At 36.3% G+C, this 15,863-nt stretch overlaps 2 protein-coding genes across 3 annotated transcripts; one reads left to right on the top strand and one right to left on the bottom strand.

Annotated features, from left to right (window-relative positions):
• Positions 1-9: 9 nt before the first annotated feature.
• fbxl6 (F-box and leucine-rich repeat protein 6) lies at positions 10-6,352 on the bottom strand. The gene is made up of 9 exons (XM_052584218.1): positions 5,436-6,352; positions 5,172-5,330; positions 4,983-5,046; positions 4,765-4,896; positions 4,314-4,421; positions 4,033-4,146; positions 3,444-3,675; positions 2,985-3,225; positions 10-194 (listed from the first exon to the last, which is right to left on the bottom strand). The coding sequence occupies exons 1-9, from the start codon at positions 5,987-5,989 to the stop codon at positions 65-67; spliced, it is 1,734 nt and encodes a 577-aa protein (XP_052440178.1). The 5' UTR covers positions 5,990-6,352; the 3' UTR covers positions 10-64.
• An 813-nt stretch (positions 6,353-7,165) lies between these two features.
• LOC127979340 (solute carrier family 52, riboflavin transporter, member 2) lies at positions 7,166-15,802 on the top strand. 2 transcript variants are annotated; one of them, XM_052584713.1, is made up of 5 exons: positions 7,166-7,432; positions 12,418-12,555; positions 12,663-13,515; positions 13,869-13,992; positions 14,529-15,802. In XM_052584713.1, the coding sequence occupies exons 2-5, from the start codon at positions 12,426-12,428 to the stop codon at positions 14,736-14,738; spliced, it is 1,317 nt and encodes a 438-aa protein (XP_052440673.1). In that variant the 5' UTR covers positions 7,166-7,432; positions 12,418-12,425; the 3' UTR covers positions 14,739-15,802. The 2 variants fall into 2 exon arrangements, with proteins under 2 accessions (XP_052440673.1, XP_052440672.1); XM_052584712.1 differs by lacking the exons at positions 12,418-12,555; positions 12,663-13,515; positions 13,869-13,992; positions 14,529-15,802 and adding exons at positions 8,565-8,681; positions 8,777-11,681 and having other exon boundaries at positions 7,175-7,432.
• The last annotated feature ends 61 nt before the right edge of the window (positions 15,803-15,863 follow it).

Below are 15,863 nucleotides of genomic sequence, written 5' to 3'. Positions count from 1 at the left end.
AGAGAGAGATTTTGTACACTTTAAAAATGAATTTAATATCAGAGTTTCTGCAAAATATACATGTTCAGTCTAATTTGTCCAGTAGTAGCTGAATGTCTTCTCGACCATGATATACTCGTTTGAGTCCTCTGGGCAGATAACGGCAAGAAGACAGATTCAAGTACTTCAGTGCTGGTGACTGGCTTATTAGTAACCTGTGAAACATTCAAAATGGTATTAGAACATAACTATATACTAAAACAAAAAAAGAAAATATTAGCTATTTCTATTATTGAGTATTTATAAACACTTTAAATTTTTTTTTTTAAAAAGTAGGGATATGCCGGTATCAAATTTCCCTGTTGTGATTAATTGCTTATGCTTTTATCATGGTATACACAGTATTATCACAGCATTGAAATTTAGTTTAAAAATCTACAGGCTAAATAACTTAATTTTTTAATAACAAAATTTACATACAATAAAGCAATAAATAAAAAAATATAAAGTTAAAAGTTTTAAACTATAAAGACACATAGATATCACTTTACAATAAGATCTCATTAGTTAACCTTAGTTAATTCATTAACATTCACAATGAGCAATAGTTACATTTGCTACAGAAGTTATTAATCTTAGTTAAAAAATACAAATCTTAGTTAATGTTAGCTCATTAAATAACACAGCTGCAACTTTAGATTTTGAATGTGTTATTATATATTGGAATAACTATGATGAATGAATGTTCAGAACAATTTTTCATTGGCAGTTTATGTTAACTAATTAATTAACTAATGTTAACTAATGAAGCCCTAATGTAAAGTGTGAATTAACAATAAAAAAACAAAACACTTTAAAAACAATATAACAATATCTAGGGAAATTTGCAGTCCAGATTAAAATGACTTTTTTTATTTTTTTATAAATAGCTTATTAAAGGTCCCGTTCTTCGTGATACCATGTTTCAAACTTTAGTTAGTGTGTTATGTTGTTGTTAGAGTATAAATAATATCTGTAAAATTCTAAAGCTCAAAGTTCAATGCCAAGCGAGATATTTTATTTAAAGTTCCCGTTTTTTGTATTTTTTTGAAGCTTTGATTGTGTTTACAGTGTGCAATATAACATGTATTTATGTTTCACGTGTAAAAAAAACACTGTATTTTTCACACAATTCACCTCTCTGTACCGCTGTTTTCACTGTTATAAAAACGGGCTGATGACTTCCTTGTTCTATGAAGTCCCTCCTTCAGAAATAAGTAACGAGTTCTGATTGTGCCAGTGGTTCCCGTGTTGTGATTCGACAGGAGCTTAGAGCACGCTGCCCTCCTGGAAACGCGATTGGGCTTGTTTTGGAGTAGTTTTGAGAAGCAAGTGGGCAGTGCACTCAGCTGCTGTCGAATCACAACACAGGAACCGCTGGCACAATCAGAACTCTTTACATATTCCTGAAGGAGGGACTTCATAGAACAAGGAAGACATCAGCCCGTTTTTATGACAGTGAAAACAGCGGTAAACAGATAGGTGAATTGTGTGAAAAATAGTGTTTTTTTACATGTGAAACATGAACACGTGTTATATTGCACACTGTAAACAATCAAAGCTTAAAAAAAACCCACAAAAAACGTGACCATTAAGTCTAAATACTTACAGGGTTAGTTCATCGAAAAATCTAAATTATGTTATTATAAACTTACCCTCATGTCGTACCAAACCTGTGAGCAAACCTGGCTCGGCTCGGTGTTCATCTTCAGTTCTCTCTTCACAGCAGTTCAGTCAGTGTACTGTTTGAGTAAATTAATTACTCTGGGATATTGGTTTGTTTTAACTCCGAGGGAGTGCCAGCCACATTAAAAAAGTTAACAGCTTAAGTCACTTGTGGATTAATGCGTATTAGAGATGCGTACAGTTTAAAATGATTCAGTTCGATTTGGTGAACTGGTTCAAAAAGATCCGGTTACATCAAATGATTCGTTTGTGAACCGGATATCACAAACTGCTTTGTTTTGAACTCTCTCACAACAGACACGGAAGAGAAGACAATGAATAAAGTTTTTGCTATTTTTGGACCAACATGTATTTTCGATGCTCCAAATAAATTATAACTGACCCTCTGAAGTTCACAAGGACTACTTTGATGATATTTCTCTTACCTTTCTGGACATGGACAGTATACCTTACACACAGTTTCAATGGAGGGACTGAGAGCTCTCGGACTAAATCTAAAATATCTTAAACAGTCTTCCAAAGATAAACGGAGGTCTCACAGGTTTGGTACGACATGAGGGTGAGTTTTTAATGACATAATTTAGATTTTTCGATTAATTAACCCTGTAAGTATCTGGCACTAGGGCTGGGAAATATATAAAGAAAACATTTTTAGTCGATATCGATATTCAATCTCTCATAATGTTTGCATTTGTATCTAAATAATTTAAAAAAAAAAATTTTGCCATTAAAAAAACAAAACCAAAACAATTTAGATTTAACAGCTAATTTAAGCAGTTAAAAAAAAAAAACTAGACCAAGTGATCACTTACTGCTTTTTAATAAATGAACACATGTAGGCCTATATGAAACTGAGGTAGTGCAAAACAAGTACAGAAAGTGCATTCTGTCAACTTTTTTAGTGCATGCAATTGACAATTTAAACTATGCAACTGGGATAAGTATTTATTTATTTTTAAATTACAAGTTTTTTAAGCTAAGAATACAAGTCTGTCAATTGTCTGCATTTTTAAGAGAAGGTTTGTAGCATGAAAGTCTATGGCCCATAGTCTATGTTTCTCTATTCAAACATCAGCGGTCGAGTAAGTGCACTTTCTAATCGCTAAACTCCAGCTTGTTAGTATTTTCAGATCACCGGCGGCGCTTCCGCAATGAGGAGTGTGCATGTGCGCATGGTTGCCAGATTGCTTAAAATAAGCAAACACTGGGCAGAAAATGTAATTGCATTACCGAATACCGGCACATGTCTACTAAGTATATGTGCATAGCTACATTATTACCTGAGTGCAGATGAAGTGATTTTAGTACCACTGAGGTTCAGGGAGCGAAACAAATCGACTCCAGCACCATGTGCAAGACGCCCCATGGCAATCTCCATGTCTTCTTCTGAAAATGGCTGGTTGGCCAAATCAAGTTCCCTGAGGGTGCTGCTCCATTTGTGGGCAAGCATGTGTATGCCTTTCTTGGATGCTACCATGGCATTACTGTTGAAGTACAGACCCCAATACAGACACTCCAGTCCTACACAAGACAAGACAGCAAATTGTAAAAAGAAGCACATTGTATGATCATATCCTTCCACACAGTAAACTATGAGAATAAAATGAGGGGAAAGTCCATCAAACCATGTGATCATATGAACCATGTTCATATGCATTTTTGTGGTTTACATTGCATTTTCACTACTGTGGGAGGCACGTCAATGTTCACTTTCTTCTTATTCCAAAATCAAGACTTACTCTCACAAGGCAGAGCATAGAGACCAGTGGCTGTGATTCGAGAGCCACCGCGTAGGTCCAGCACACGCAGGTGGGGGGAGCCATGAAGCACATTATTTAGGTCACCGTCAGTCATGAAAGAGTGAGAGGAAGTGGCAATGCACAGCTCCTCTAGCATGGGAAAACCAGATGTTGAATTCGGTGTGTTGCGGATCTTTTTAGGAACTGGAGTGACATTCATCAACCTAAAAGTCTAAATTGCAAAATAATTTATAAGAAAAAAAATAGGATTGTAATATTTTATATTTGTAGTATCATTTTTTGCAAAAAAAAAAAAATATATATAAATTCTCATTCTGGAACATGTCACCATTAATAAGAGGAATATGTCAAATATTCTTTAGAATTTCAAATAGTAACTGTGCGATTAACTGAAAAATGACAGCTGTGCAATCACTGTACACTATTTTTCTTGGTCTTAAATATTTTGTTATTAATGATATGTCAATGAATTAATGAAACTAAGGCATATTCAATTTAAATATATATATATATGAGGAGTGATAATAGATTTGGTTTGTGTACATCATGGCACATTTTAGGTTAATACCTGGAGTTTAGGGCATCCAATCTGCAAAGCCTGAATACAGATGGGAAGCTGGCAGTATCCTCCATCTAATTTAGTATTGATCTCCAGCAGCATGAGCTCAGGACAGCAACCTTTCTTTAATTTCAGAGACATTTCAATCATCAGAAACAGATATCAAGTTTACAAATTCACATACTTTTATATAATAAAGACATTTTATAATATATTTCAAAGTTTACACTATCTTTAAAAAGCAGAGGGAGTAAGCATATTAAAAGTAAATAGTAAAAATATATACTTACAGACAAAGCACTTAGAAGTTTGTCGCTCTTGGTGCTGTGTGTGAAGTAAATTTTCTTTATTTGGTTGCCGTATGACTCAAGGAAGGACACCAGACCATCAACATTAAACTAGATTTAAAAAAAAAAAAATTACAATAAAAAATACTTACAATTCATAAAGTAAAAGCTCACATTAAAAAGAAAATGCAGTCATCATTTACTTCTCATGTCATTCCAATATCTCTTTGACTATGACCCCAAGGTTTTAAAATGTGTGACTATGTACTGACTTTCTGGTCTTTTTCATGCACCTTGAACCGAATCTTCTCAAATCCCACAAAAATATCAAAGTTATTTTCCACAGAAAAAAATAAGCCATACAGGTTTGGAATGACAAAAGGGTGAATAAAATAGAATTTTCATTTTTAGGTAACTCTCCCTTCAAATCTAAGCCAACAGTTTGCATACAAACCTCTGAGTGTTGCAAATTTATATTCTCTAATGATCGACACTGAGAACCAAGATTTTGGAAGGCTGTGTCTGTCATTCCCGTGCAGTAATCCAGTTTGAGAGAATGAAGATTGGTACATGATTGTGAAACTTTCTAGAAAAAAAAAACAGAGCACAGAGATTATCAGAAACAGATTTATAAAGCGTTCCAAAATTTCACAACAGATTGATTGTCATTACCTGAATCACATAATCAACATGTTTTTTCCAGTGGCAAAGGGAGAACTCTCTCAACTGAGACAATCTGCGAGAAACAATAATAACAAAACTTAGCTGTTTAGCATAGATGGAGCTTGTTATCTATGTATTATCTCACATTGAAAAGATTCATAAGTGTTCAAGTTCTTCTTGTCTGGTTCAATCACTGACCTGTTTTCAGCTAGCCAGTCTATAGTGTTCCTAATCTTCTGTTCTGTCCCAGGTAACTGACTCTTACCGGGTTCAATCCAACAGTAGCCAATTGACACACTACGCCACAGGATTGGAGAGGATGCAGCTCCATTCCATAGATGGCAAACTCTGCCGACCCTTTAAAGACAGAAAACAAATGAACTGTCAACATAAAGCAATTACAGTATCTGTAGCAAAGCTGAACAGAAACAGAATATCACAAATACAGAGCATATGCATCACCTGCACAGAAAAGGTACGGCTCCATCCTGGAGAACTGCAAACTGAAAGATTTTCACCAAGACCTCTATTGGCAAACTTTGACCCCAGCGGTCAAAGCTATCAGCATTAACAATCTCCAAATCAACGTTTTTATCAATAGCTCGCTCTGTGACTTTGGGGATTACTTTTACTGTTGCTTTTTTCGTTTTGTTAGCAGAGGTTTTACTCTTGCCTTTTGTGTTTGTTTTCTTTTTCTTAGATCCCTTCCGCTTGGGCTTCCATATGCTGTCACTACTATTTACATTTGATATAATCAAAAGCATGTCCTCTCCCTCCTGGATGGTGTAATTTGGTCTTATAGTTCGTTTTACAGTTTTTTTCTTTTTCTTTTTGGTTTTGTCATCCGTGACGGAATCCGCTTTTCTTTTCAAAAGTTTTTTTGGTTTTGTAGGTGCAGACTGGGATGTCCCAGCTGTGCTGGATTGAGTGGCTGACATTTCTCCAGAAGAAGCCTGAAGAGACTCGGGCTCTGTGTTTGAGTTGGGTAACGTTACCTCCATTATTGTACTTTCCATGCCTTACTGTTGGTCACTAAGGATCTCCTCGCTGAACAGCGTCATTAATGGGACTGTAAACAAAATATATAAAATTGGCAAAAGAACGACTTAGATAGCTGACTATAAAAATAGCTCCTTTTGTGCATTGCTGCAAAAAGATTAAACAGCGGTTTTCGGGTCTTTGCTGAAAATCTGTCCAGTCGTGTAAATTAATTTAGCGTCCGTAGCACCATTATTGAAACACTATCTGCACGACGGTACGAAACTCCTTTGTTGTTGTAATTATCTGAGCGCCATGATGGTCTTTCTTTGGTCAACGAATGTCGTCATATCCGCTTTCGTACACAGCGACGCAAGATCTGCCCAGACTCATAGACATCATGCTCAGCCTAGCCATTCTTCTCATATTTCTTCTATGAGAATTTAACTCTTAAAAAAACACCAAAGATTTTGTTAAAAACAATATTCAGAATATGCGTTTATCCAAAGCGACTAATATTAAGGAGGCATAACACGAGAACACACAGTACAGCTCTAAATAAAATAAAAAATAACAAATAGTCTGCGTGCTGACGCGGACAAAACCTTGTCGGTTTTTTAAATGGAATATACGTTGTTTGTTTGATATCTGATACAAAGGCTAAAGACGTCAGATTCGTTAACGAAATATTTTGAGTCTTATCGATGGTTTGCAAAAGATGTCTGAATCTCACGATTCTGAATAAACGATTCATTCACAACTCGGACTGAATCGTTCCGATGGATTCGCGAGTCAATTGTACAAGAATCTTTTGTTTCCCATTTCTAACGTATATATATATATATATATATATATATATATATATATATATATATATATATATATATATATATATATATATATATATATATATATATATAATTAGAACTAGATTTATGTTAAAAATGACAAAATCGAGGCATAGAAAAGTTAACAGAAAAGAAACCTAAGAAACAACAAGTACCTTATTGGAACAGTTTGGACAGATTGTTTTCGCACAATCATTTTAAAAGTAAAAATCTAGCCGGAGTGCAAACCGCAAAGTACACAATCATTCAGTTAGACATTAGAAGAATGCAAAAATATTATTTAACATTACACTAGTTGGCCAGGATAAGGGTAGACGGGATGACGCAATTACGTAATGACGCTAAAGAATCACTGAACCGACTCTTTGTAACTGATTCGCTGAAGCAAGGTGGACTAGCATAGCCTTTCAAAAGAATGCATGGAATATGGCCAATCAAAGACTCTTTAGATGCACACGTGACTCAACAGGGATGTCCAGGATATAGAGTGGAAGCTCCTCTTTTTTCTGAAAATTATTGCTGAATCGGAATCCCCGACTCTCTCTACACACTGCAAAGGGTCAAAAGAGAAAAGCACGCTGCAGACCTTTATTTACTACGAAGCAAAGAATACTACAGACGAACAATAAGTCGGTGAGTACATTTCGAGATTTCGCACTAAGACATTACCGTTGATGTAAACACATGAATACATGTCTGGTGGTTTCTCCTGAGGGCTTATTTAAGTTTGAAACATGTTTGCTAAATAAAATTGTTTAAACGGATTATTAATGGTTATCTCTAACAGTAATAGCAAACAGACAGCATGCTTCCAAACTTCTCGATCCGTGCATTGATGCATTCTCTCGCGCTAAAGAGAACAAACCACGAAGAATGAAAACGTATTTTTCTCGTTTCCAACCCTGGTAACTTTAGCGTTACTTGACATTTCAAACAGTAAAACCTAAACAAGCAAATAGATATTTAGTCAATAATAGCTGGAAGTCGATAACACAACATAACTCTCTTACAAAATCAGCCGCGTGCGCGAATGAGGTGTGAACATTTTGTTCCCTGATTAACTTAACGTACTCCATGATAACTAATAAATAACTTGCCAAGTTGACAGAATATGTGACATTGATTTATGTTAGTAAAGCCAGCAGTGATGCAACTGACCTTTTGCACCATTCTTTTAGTGTTAATTTTATCCCATGAATGCATTCGATTTATTGTGCTCTTGTGTGACTTGCCCAACAAGTATCATAACACTTATATAATTCATAACCCTTACAATATATTACCTTGGAAAAGACAGATACCATTCCTATAAATATTATCACGACTGTAAAATGAAGGTAATTTATTAATATGGGATGTCCTTTAAAAAGTGTAAAAAGGTGTAATTGTAACAAATTTTCTGATGGCAGCATTGGCTAATATCAAGCATATTGTATATTAAAGTATTAATATTACTATAATTACTTACTATTTATTTTAAGAATCGATTAGTTACATTTTTCCAAAATTACCATTGTGTATTTTTAAGGAAACAAACCTAATAATGTTATTTATATATATATATATATCTCAAAGGATGTGTCTTGTACATCTAAAGATGGAAAAACAGAAGATGAGTGAATAAACCTGCAATACCAATAGGAAATTGGTATTTGGAAATTGGTAAAACCTGAAGGATAATCTTTGTTGCACGGTTAAGATCATCTGTAGACTATCATTCTCTGGTCGTTATTACTAAAACATATATCTGGCCTTTATTTGGAAGCGTGATCCACCAGATGGTTTAAAAAACAAGCCAAGCCACATTGATGTTCAACCATGGAGGACCTGCAAGACTTTGGTTCCTCTAGTGCGAGTGCTAAGACCATTGCTGCTGAGCTCAGTGAGTACTACTTTTCATTTTCTATTCAATGACTTACCATCAAAACAAAAGACTTTAAGTTTCTGCTCATTTACATTGTAAACTATGTCTTGCAGAGGATGATTTTTACTCCAAGCTTGTTGACGACTTCCTTGGTGCTCATTACGGAGAGCTTTTGGAGCTGGATGAAAAGCCCTGGAAAATCCGCATGTTGGTCCAGATTGGACTGATGAGAGAGGAGCAAGATATTTCATGGGTTGATTTAATTCAGTGGCTTCAAAAGATTGTCCCAATGTTTCAGTCAGCTGATTTCCAAAGCTTGATTGAGAGAAACACCACGACAGCATTGAGCTTAACAGGAGATGCCAGGGAGAACTTTCTTGAGTCAGATGTCAACTTTGAATTTGTTGGACCTATATGTGATAGTATCGGAATCGGGAGAAGAGATTTACTTGAAATGTCTGACTTTTCTGAACGTGCAAAATTAACTGGTCTCACAAACGGTCTCATTCTTGAATTGACAAATTTTATTTCACGAGAGAAATTAGACCCGGTTGTTTTGGTGTCCTGGATTCGTAACTTTGAGCCTTTATTTTGTAGTGATGGCAAGATCCAAAGAGCCTATAGGCTCCTACGGTCAAGTCTAAAGAATTTCAGAATACAGTACCGCAACAATCAGAGGAGCCGAAAGAGGAGCCGCGGATTTCTGGACGAGTTTCTTCAGACTCCATTTGATCTTGCCCCTGAAGCTGATGCTGATGATATTGAATACAGGAGGGTGGCAATGATTAAAGCACATCTGAAAAAGAAACGCCGCATTTCGAGTCATAAACCCACCTCTTTGGTCAAGGAGGAAGATGAGCCCTTCCATGTTTCGCAGACAGATATGACTGTGAAAACTCATCATGAACCCAAGCAAATGCCTCATTTATTCGGTGTCAAAAGGGAACAGAGACCAAAGAGCCATCAAACACCAATACAGTCACAGAAAGATGTGGAAGAAGACCCAAGAACAGACACGGGCGACAATGTAACACTTCTTGATATTTCTGTGCTATCTTGGCAAAAGATTGCAGAAATGAATGGAGGAAAGAATGAAGCCGCTAAGGTGGTTTCACTGGATCTGCTTCAAAATCACTTTTCGGCAATGCTGAAAGAAGATGCTAACCTAAAAACCCTTGATGACAAAGTCAAAGGAAGCAGCCACCCACTGGTGCCACCGTTGAATTTCCTCCGTTACATCTGCCAGTTCCTTTTTGAACTCATTGATGTAACTGAACAGCAAATGATGTTATTTGAAAAAGATATAGTGAACACCACAGGCGAGAAACTCGGACGCGACAAGCACCCCAGATTTCAGAGTTTTGTCAGCTTTGATGAGAGCGCAGTGACCCGCTACATTCACATGGCTTCGGAAATGTTATGTCCAAGCGAGGAGACCAACCCAAACTACCGCAGGCACTGGCTTGCTTTTTGCCTTGAAAGAAAACACCCTTCCAAACTGCCTATTTATAGGTCAAATCGAATCATTAACTACTTTGAAGCAGCCGCTGGACTCATTCACCATCAGGAAGATGTTGCTCTTTTTCTATCTGATCTGCAGCTCATGAAGGACGACTCGAATATCCTGTTGGAGAGTGTCAATGCTGACGCAAACGACGAGGCTTTGCAGGCCCTAGTCTGTGTGGTTGCTGTTGTCTACCTTAAAGTTTTGGGACCCTTTTGGCAGCTTCTGAAGAGCGATGGAGAATATCCTCTTTTCAGTAGATACATCCTATGCCTGTACGAAAAGCTCCTGGAATGGTCGCAAGATGCAAGTTGCCTTTTGCAACCAGAAGCTTTTGTGAATGTATTCTTACAGGCTCCAATGCAAGAGGGGACTTTCGAAGGAGTGTTCAGATTTTGCCGTGATAATGCAGAGAACCAGTTTGGTACTCTTATAAAAGCTTGCTTACAGAGGATGATGAAAGCCCTTGCTGCTGTACTCGAGGACAATCTTAAAGATTTCTTACCTGGTGGTGAACACTGCAAAGATCTTCCTACCGATATAGCCATTCAAATGGCAAACTGCACATTTTCACATCTGATGGGCGAGTACCCCTTTGGTCATGCGTATCCTTATGAGAAGAACAGACCTGATAAAGCTCTTGGTCAGACCGAGGGTTCAGTTTCCGAAAATGCAGACCAAGAACCTGCTACCCAAGAGACAGCAGATCAGCCTACATCAGCAGCGGTCACATTGTCACCTACCAAAACCATTCAAAAACGCTACTCCATCTTTGACGGAGCAAATCTCAATGCTGCAAAAAAGATGAAGGTGTCTAGACTAAAGCAAAAAGCTCAGGATCACATTTATAGGAAAATGATTGTTGGAGCCGTTTCAAAATATGGTGGCCCATGTAAAAGCAAGCAAGACGTTGAAAGACTGCTCACAAAACTAGAAGGGGAAAGCCATGCGCATATACGTGAGGTCATTCGCTGTGAGCTGAACTACCAAAAGAGCATCTTGGGTTCCAGAGACAAAAAGCTAACTCACATAGGGTTCTCTTTGAGTGACATGGTCTCTACACTGAAGGATGTCCTGCCGAATGAGAGGGTTATAGTTACAACACCAACTGAGAATGTCCATGATTACACTGAGATTCGAGGGACCCCAATTGAAACATCATCCCTAGACCACCAAAGCACAGCCACTGGTCTGCAAACTCATCAAAGGCTTAATATTGATACAAAGAAAGCAAATGTTTTTGGCCCTTGTTACACGGAGAACTTTGAGTTCCTCTGATTGTGTTTTAACATTATAAAAATGTTGAATGCATGCTACTTTCTACATGTTATTTTCTTGTTTTGTCTTTTTTACATATGGTAAAAAAGCTTTGTTTTCAAATGTTCTGTTACTATAAAGTTTGTTCTTTTACTGGAATACTAGACATTATTAGTATCAAAACAGTTAATTAGTTCATTGTTTGATTTCTGATTTGTACATAAATTGCATCAAAAAATAAAATACTTGTAGCAAAATACTTGTCCTGACTTTTATTAACTAAAAATGTAACTAGTACTACAAATAATATGAATAATAATAATAATAATAATAATAATAATAAATATTTAAATAATGTTTTATATATATAATCTTTGTGTATGTGTATATATATATATATATATATATATATATATATATATATATATATACACACACACACAAACACACAATTAACTTTTATTCAATAAGGATGCATCCATTTGAGAAAAAGTACAGTAAAGCATTTATAATGTTATAAGTATATTTTTAAATTATGGAATTTTCAGTTCATTAAAGATCTCCAGTTTAAGCAATTAAAATGTTACAGACTTTAGATTCATCCACACATATTGTTTTTATTATTATAATTTGCCATCCAATATTTTTTTTCCATTTCACCCTTTTTAGCCAGTGTTACAAGTGGCTTTTTATTTATAACATTTTTAAACGGTTTGCAGCATCAGACATTTGAGTATATAAAATCTAACTAATTAAAAAAAATAAAAGAAATAATTATTTTTACATGTATGTGTATTCATATTTAGCAGATTTTTTGGTTTTTATATTTTAAATTTACATTGGTATATACTGTATATTCTATATTGCTTTATTGTATATAAGTGAGAACTGATATTTTAGCATTTCAGTGAAAGCGAGAAGTCATTCATGTTTTTAAGTTTTAATTATATCTAAAAACATAGGTGCTCTAACTTACTTGTGCCCTTTTCCTAGACATATAAATGGCAGATACATGGTGGAATCATGCCATCGTTACACATATTCTGGTGGCCCTGTTTGGAATGGGCTCATGGATCTCTGTGAACTCATTATGGGTTGAGTTGCCAGTTGTTGTAGGCGTTCTACCTGAAGGTAAATAGTGTTTTAATAAAAACTTCAACATGTGCCACATCTGTACCTAATAGATGCTGTATTTATCCAGATAACTGTAGAACTTCAAACATGTCATTTCTTTACAGAGTGGAACTTGCCAGCCTATATTTCAGTGCTAATTGCATTTGGGAATCTGGGTCCAGTGGCTGTGACTTTAACCCACCACTTTGCTCCAGGATGGCTGAATGAACGCTTGCTCATCCACATCATACAAGTGCTAGCAGTGGTTGCAGCTGTATTTCTTGCTCTCTTTTGGTCCCATGTGGTCACTATAGCTGGAGAGCCAAGATCCGTCCCATTCCTGCTGCTTACTTTTATCCTGTCATTTGTCTGCTGCACTTCCAACGTCACATTCTTACCATTCATGTTCCGTTACCCCCCGCAGTACATCCGGACATTCTTTGTCGGACAGGGTCTTTGTGCTCTCTTTCCCTGTGTGGTCGCTTTGGGTCAGGGTGTAGGGAAACTAGAGTGCGTTGAGACGGCCAACGGCACAGAGCCCCACTATCTCAAAGAAAACTTCCCTGCCCAAAACTTCTTCTGGTTCTTGTCTGTGATGCTGGCAGTTTCGGCCCTCTGTTTTTTTGCTCTGACATACAGAGTGGTCACTCCGACGGCAGCAGAGGAAATTCCAAAGACTGAGCAGGAAACAGTGAAAACGGAGGAAGAGATGCACCCTTTACAAAATGGAGGTTCTCCAGTTTCCGAGGAACAAGTTGAAGTTGAAAAACAGGCACCTGTTGTGGCCTTCTGGACGTCACGCAATATATACCTGCTCCTGTTGCTGGGAATATCCAATGCTTTGACCAACGGTGTGCTGCCGTCTGTGCAGAGTTTCTCTTGTCTCCCTTATGGCACCATGACCTTTCACCTCTCTGTCGTCTTGGGCAACATTGCAAACCCTCTGGCCTGCTTTGTTGCCATGTTTGTCCTACTTCGGTAAGTGGATTAAAGTTCTTGATGACTCTTTTATGTGCATAACAATGCTTAGAGGCCCTGTTAATTTAAATCAGAGATGTCCAGTCTTGTTCCTGGAAGGCCACTGTCCAGGAGAGTTTAGCACCAACCCTAATTACACAAACCTGATCAAGCTAATCAAGGCTTTTCTAGCCATATTGGAAACTTCCAGGCAGGTGTGTTTAGGGAAGTTGGAGCTAAACTCTGCAGGACAGTGTCCCTCTAGTGGCCCTGATTTAAATTCTGCTCATGTACAATTTGTCAAATCATTATTTGGTGTAAATGTTAATAATTTAGTTTCAATTTTAGAATTGAAATGGATGGTTTCATTAAAGGTCCAGCATTGGTCTTGGAATGATGTCACTGGGAGGCTGTATTTTTGCTGCCTATCTCATGGCCTTGGCTGCGCTGAGTCCCTGTCCACCACTTTTAGGAAGTCAATCTGGAGTTGCTGTTGTGGTTAGTAACTGTATGTCATTACTCAGTGGAAGAGGAACTAAGAACAAATCTCTCGAAATGTTAAAAGTGCTGTTTACTACACCACTGAACTACCATGTGCAAAAGTGGTTTTTACCCCACTCTGTTTCATTATTGTATCATCTCTAAAGATTTGAGTATAAGTAAGACATTTGTTAAGATGCTTCAAAGATAATTAGTCAAAATCCTCTTATTTTCATAGTTGTGTACAGTGGAAGTCTATGGGGCAATTGTTGTAAAATACTTCTTGCATTATAAATGCATTAAACATTTAATATAATAATTAATTATACTTTAATTTTTTTTATTATTATTTATATTTTACAATACTTTCTAGGGTAAAAATGAAAAAATAATTAATGAAAATAAGTCACATGTATAGTCACCACACATAGTACACACATAATCTGTAAATACAGTATAACAATAATGCTATTAACTATATGAAAATATTAGAACCCATTTATTTATCAGGTTAAGTTTTTTTAACAGAAGCCTGTAATTATTTCTTTATTCAGATCATGTCCTGGATCATCTTCACTGGCTTGTTCTCTTACCTGAAGGTTGTAGTCGGGACTCTGCTTCACGAAGCAGGGCATGCAGCTTTGCTTTGGTGTGGGGTCTTCATCCAGGCTGGCTCTCTCATTGGAGCTCTCACGATGTTTCCTTTAGTCAGTGTGTACCAGGTCTTCCAGCGAGCCCAGGATTGCACAGACAACTGCAGTTAATATAACAGCCCTTGATTTAACACTAACCCTAGGTCTTTATACAATAGGTGTCACTTCTAATCTATATTAAGCGAGAAGTGTTTTCATGCACCAAGACAAGACATCTCTGTCTGGATATCAGAGCAAGTGTGACTTCATAATGGAAAATATGATTTAAAAAATGGTATCAGCATGTGAGCAATTGTTTGGAACAGAAATCAGTAATCTAAGTCCGCGATCTATAACTACAATATGCACTATCCAATGAGTAGACTTATACTGTCTATAATATTTTATACACAGTGATTTGTTTATTCCCAACAACACGCTGGTCATTGTTTGTTGATTCAAATCAGGTAAGTTTATATTGTTCCTAACTGGAAAAACGATGCTTTCTATAACTAGTGTTTTGACAAACACAAGCTAAAAATGTGTATCATCACATTCCATTATTTCTTTATATTTAGACACTCAGCTCTGAATATCTGATTTTGTTTGTGTACATTTTTAGTTTTAATGTACATACAGGCTCTAAATGTACTATTGAAAATATGTCTAACCTGTCGTATCTGCCATGTGTGATGCTGCCATGTTTTACCCTTTTGATGTTGAATATTTTAGATGTGAGGCCAGTATTTTAATGAGATTGTATCTGATTTTGCAGCTGCTATTATCTTGTGGTATGTGTAATTTTTGGCATTTAACACTAATTCTTGATACTAATTGCATAAACTCAGAATAAAAACTGGGTTTAAATCAGGTTTAGTTTTACGAGAGCTGGAGATTTGAACTCTTTCCTGACATCTTTAATTAAAGTCTTTATTTAAAAACTGTTAATTAACTGTCCACAGTATTAACATAATGTTGATACTTTTTTCAATGAAGATGTGAGGAAAAAAAAAGTTTATTCAAAATGCCATGAAGCTTGAAATAATATGGTGTCACAGAACTATTATAAGCTGTTTTGAATATGTTCACATGTTCTTATGCACTTTTTATGTGCTGCTATAAGATCTCAAGAGTTTTTGTAGTAAATAAATGGTTCATTTTAAAACAAAGAAATGCAAGTGTGGTATGAAAACAAAGTTGTGGGGCTTATTCTGTCAAACAAACAAAAATAAATAAAAACCTAAAAACTGACCTATA

The sequence above is a fragment of the Carassius gibelio genome, chromosome B19 (genome assembly GCF_023724105.1).
Source record: "Carassius gibelio isolate Cgi1373 ecotype wild population from Czech Republic chromosome B19, carGib1.2-hapl.c, whole genome shotgun sequence".
Taxonomy (NCBI): domain Eukaryota; kingdom Metazoa; phylum Chordata; class Actinopteri; order Cypriniformes; family Cyprinidae; genus Carassius; species Carassius gibelio.
The sequence above is the reverse complement of the archived record's forward strand: the minus strand, read 5'-3'. Positions and strand labels throughout refer to the sequence as shown.

Excerpts from the sequence above, each read along its gene's own strand:
- fbxl6 (XM_052584218.1), bottom strand. The coding sequence starts at position 5,989 with ATGGAAAGTACAATAATGGAGGTAACGTTACCCAACTCAAACACAGAG. Across the intron at positions 4,897-4,982 it reads ATGTTGATTATGTGATTCAG|AAAGTTTCACAATCATGTAC; the intron begins GTAATGACAATC and ends TTTTTTTTCTAG. Across the intron at positions 3,226-3,443 it reads CTATGCTCTGCCTTGTGAGA|GACTGGAGTGTCTGTATTGG; the intron begins GTAAGTCTTGAT and ends TGTCTTGTGTAG.
- LOC127979340 (XM_052584712.1), top strand. The coding sequence starts at position 8,618 with ATGGAGGACCTGCAAGACTTTGGTTCCTCTAGTGCGAGTGCTAAGACC. Across the intron at positions 8,682-8,776 it reads GACCATTGCTGCTGAGCTCA|AGGATGATTTTTACTCCAAG; the intron begins GTGAGTACTACT and ends TATGTCTTGCAG.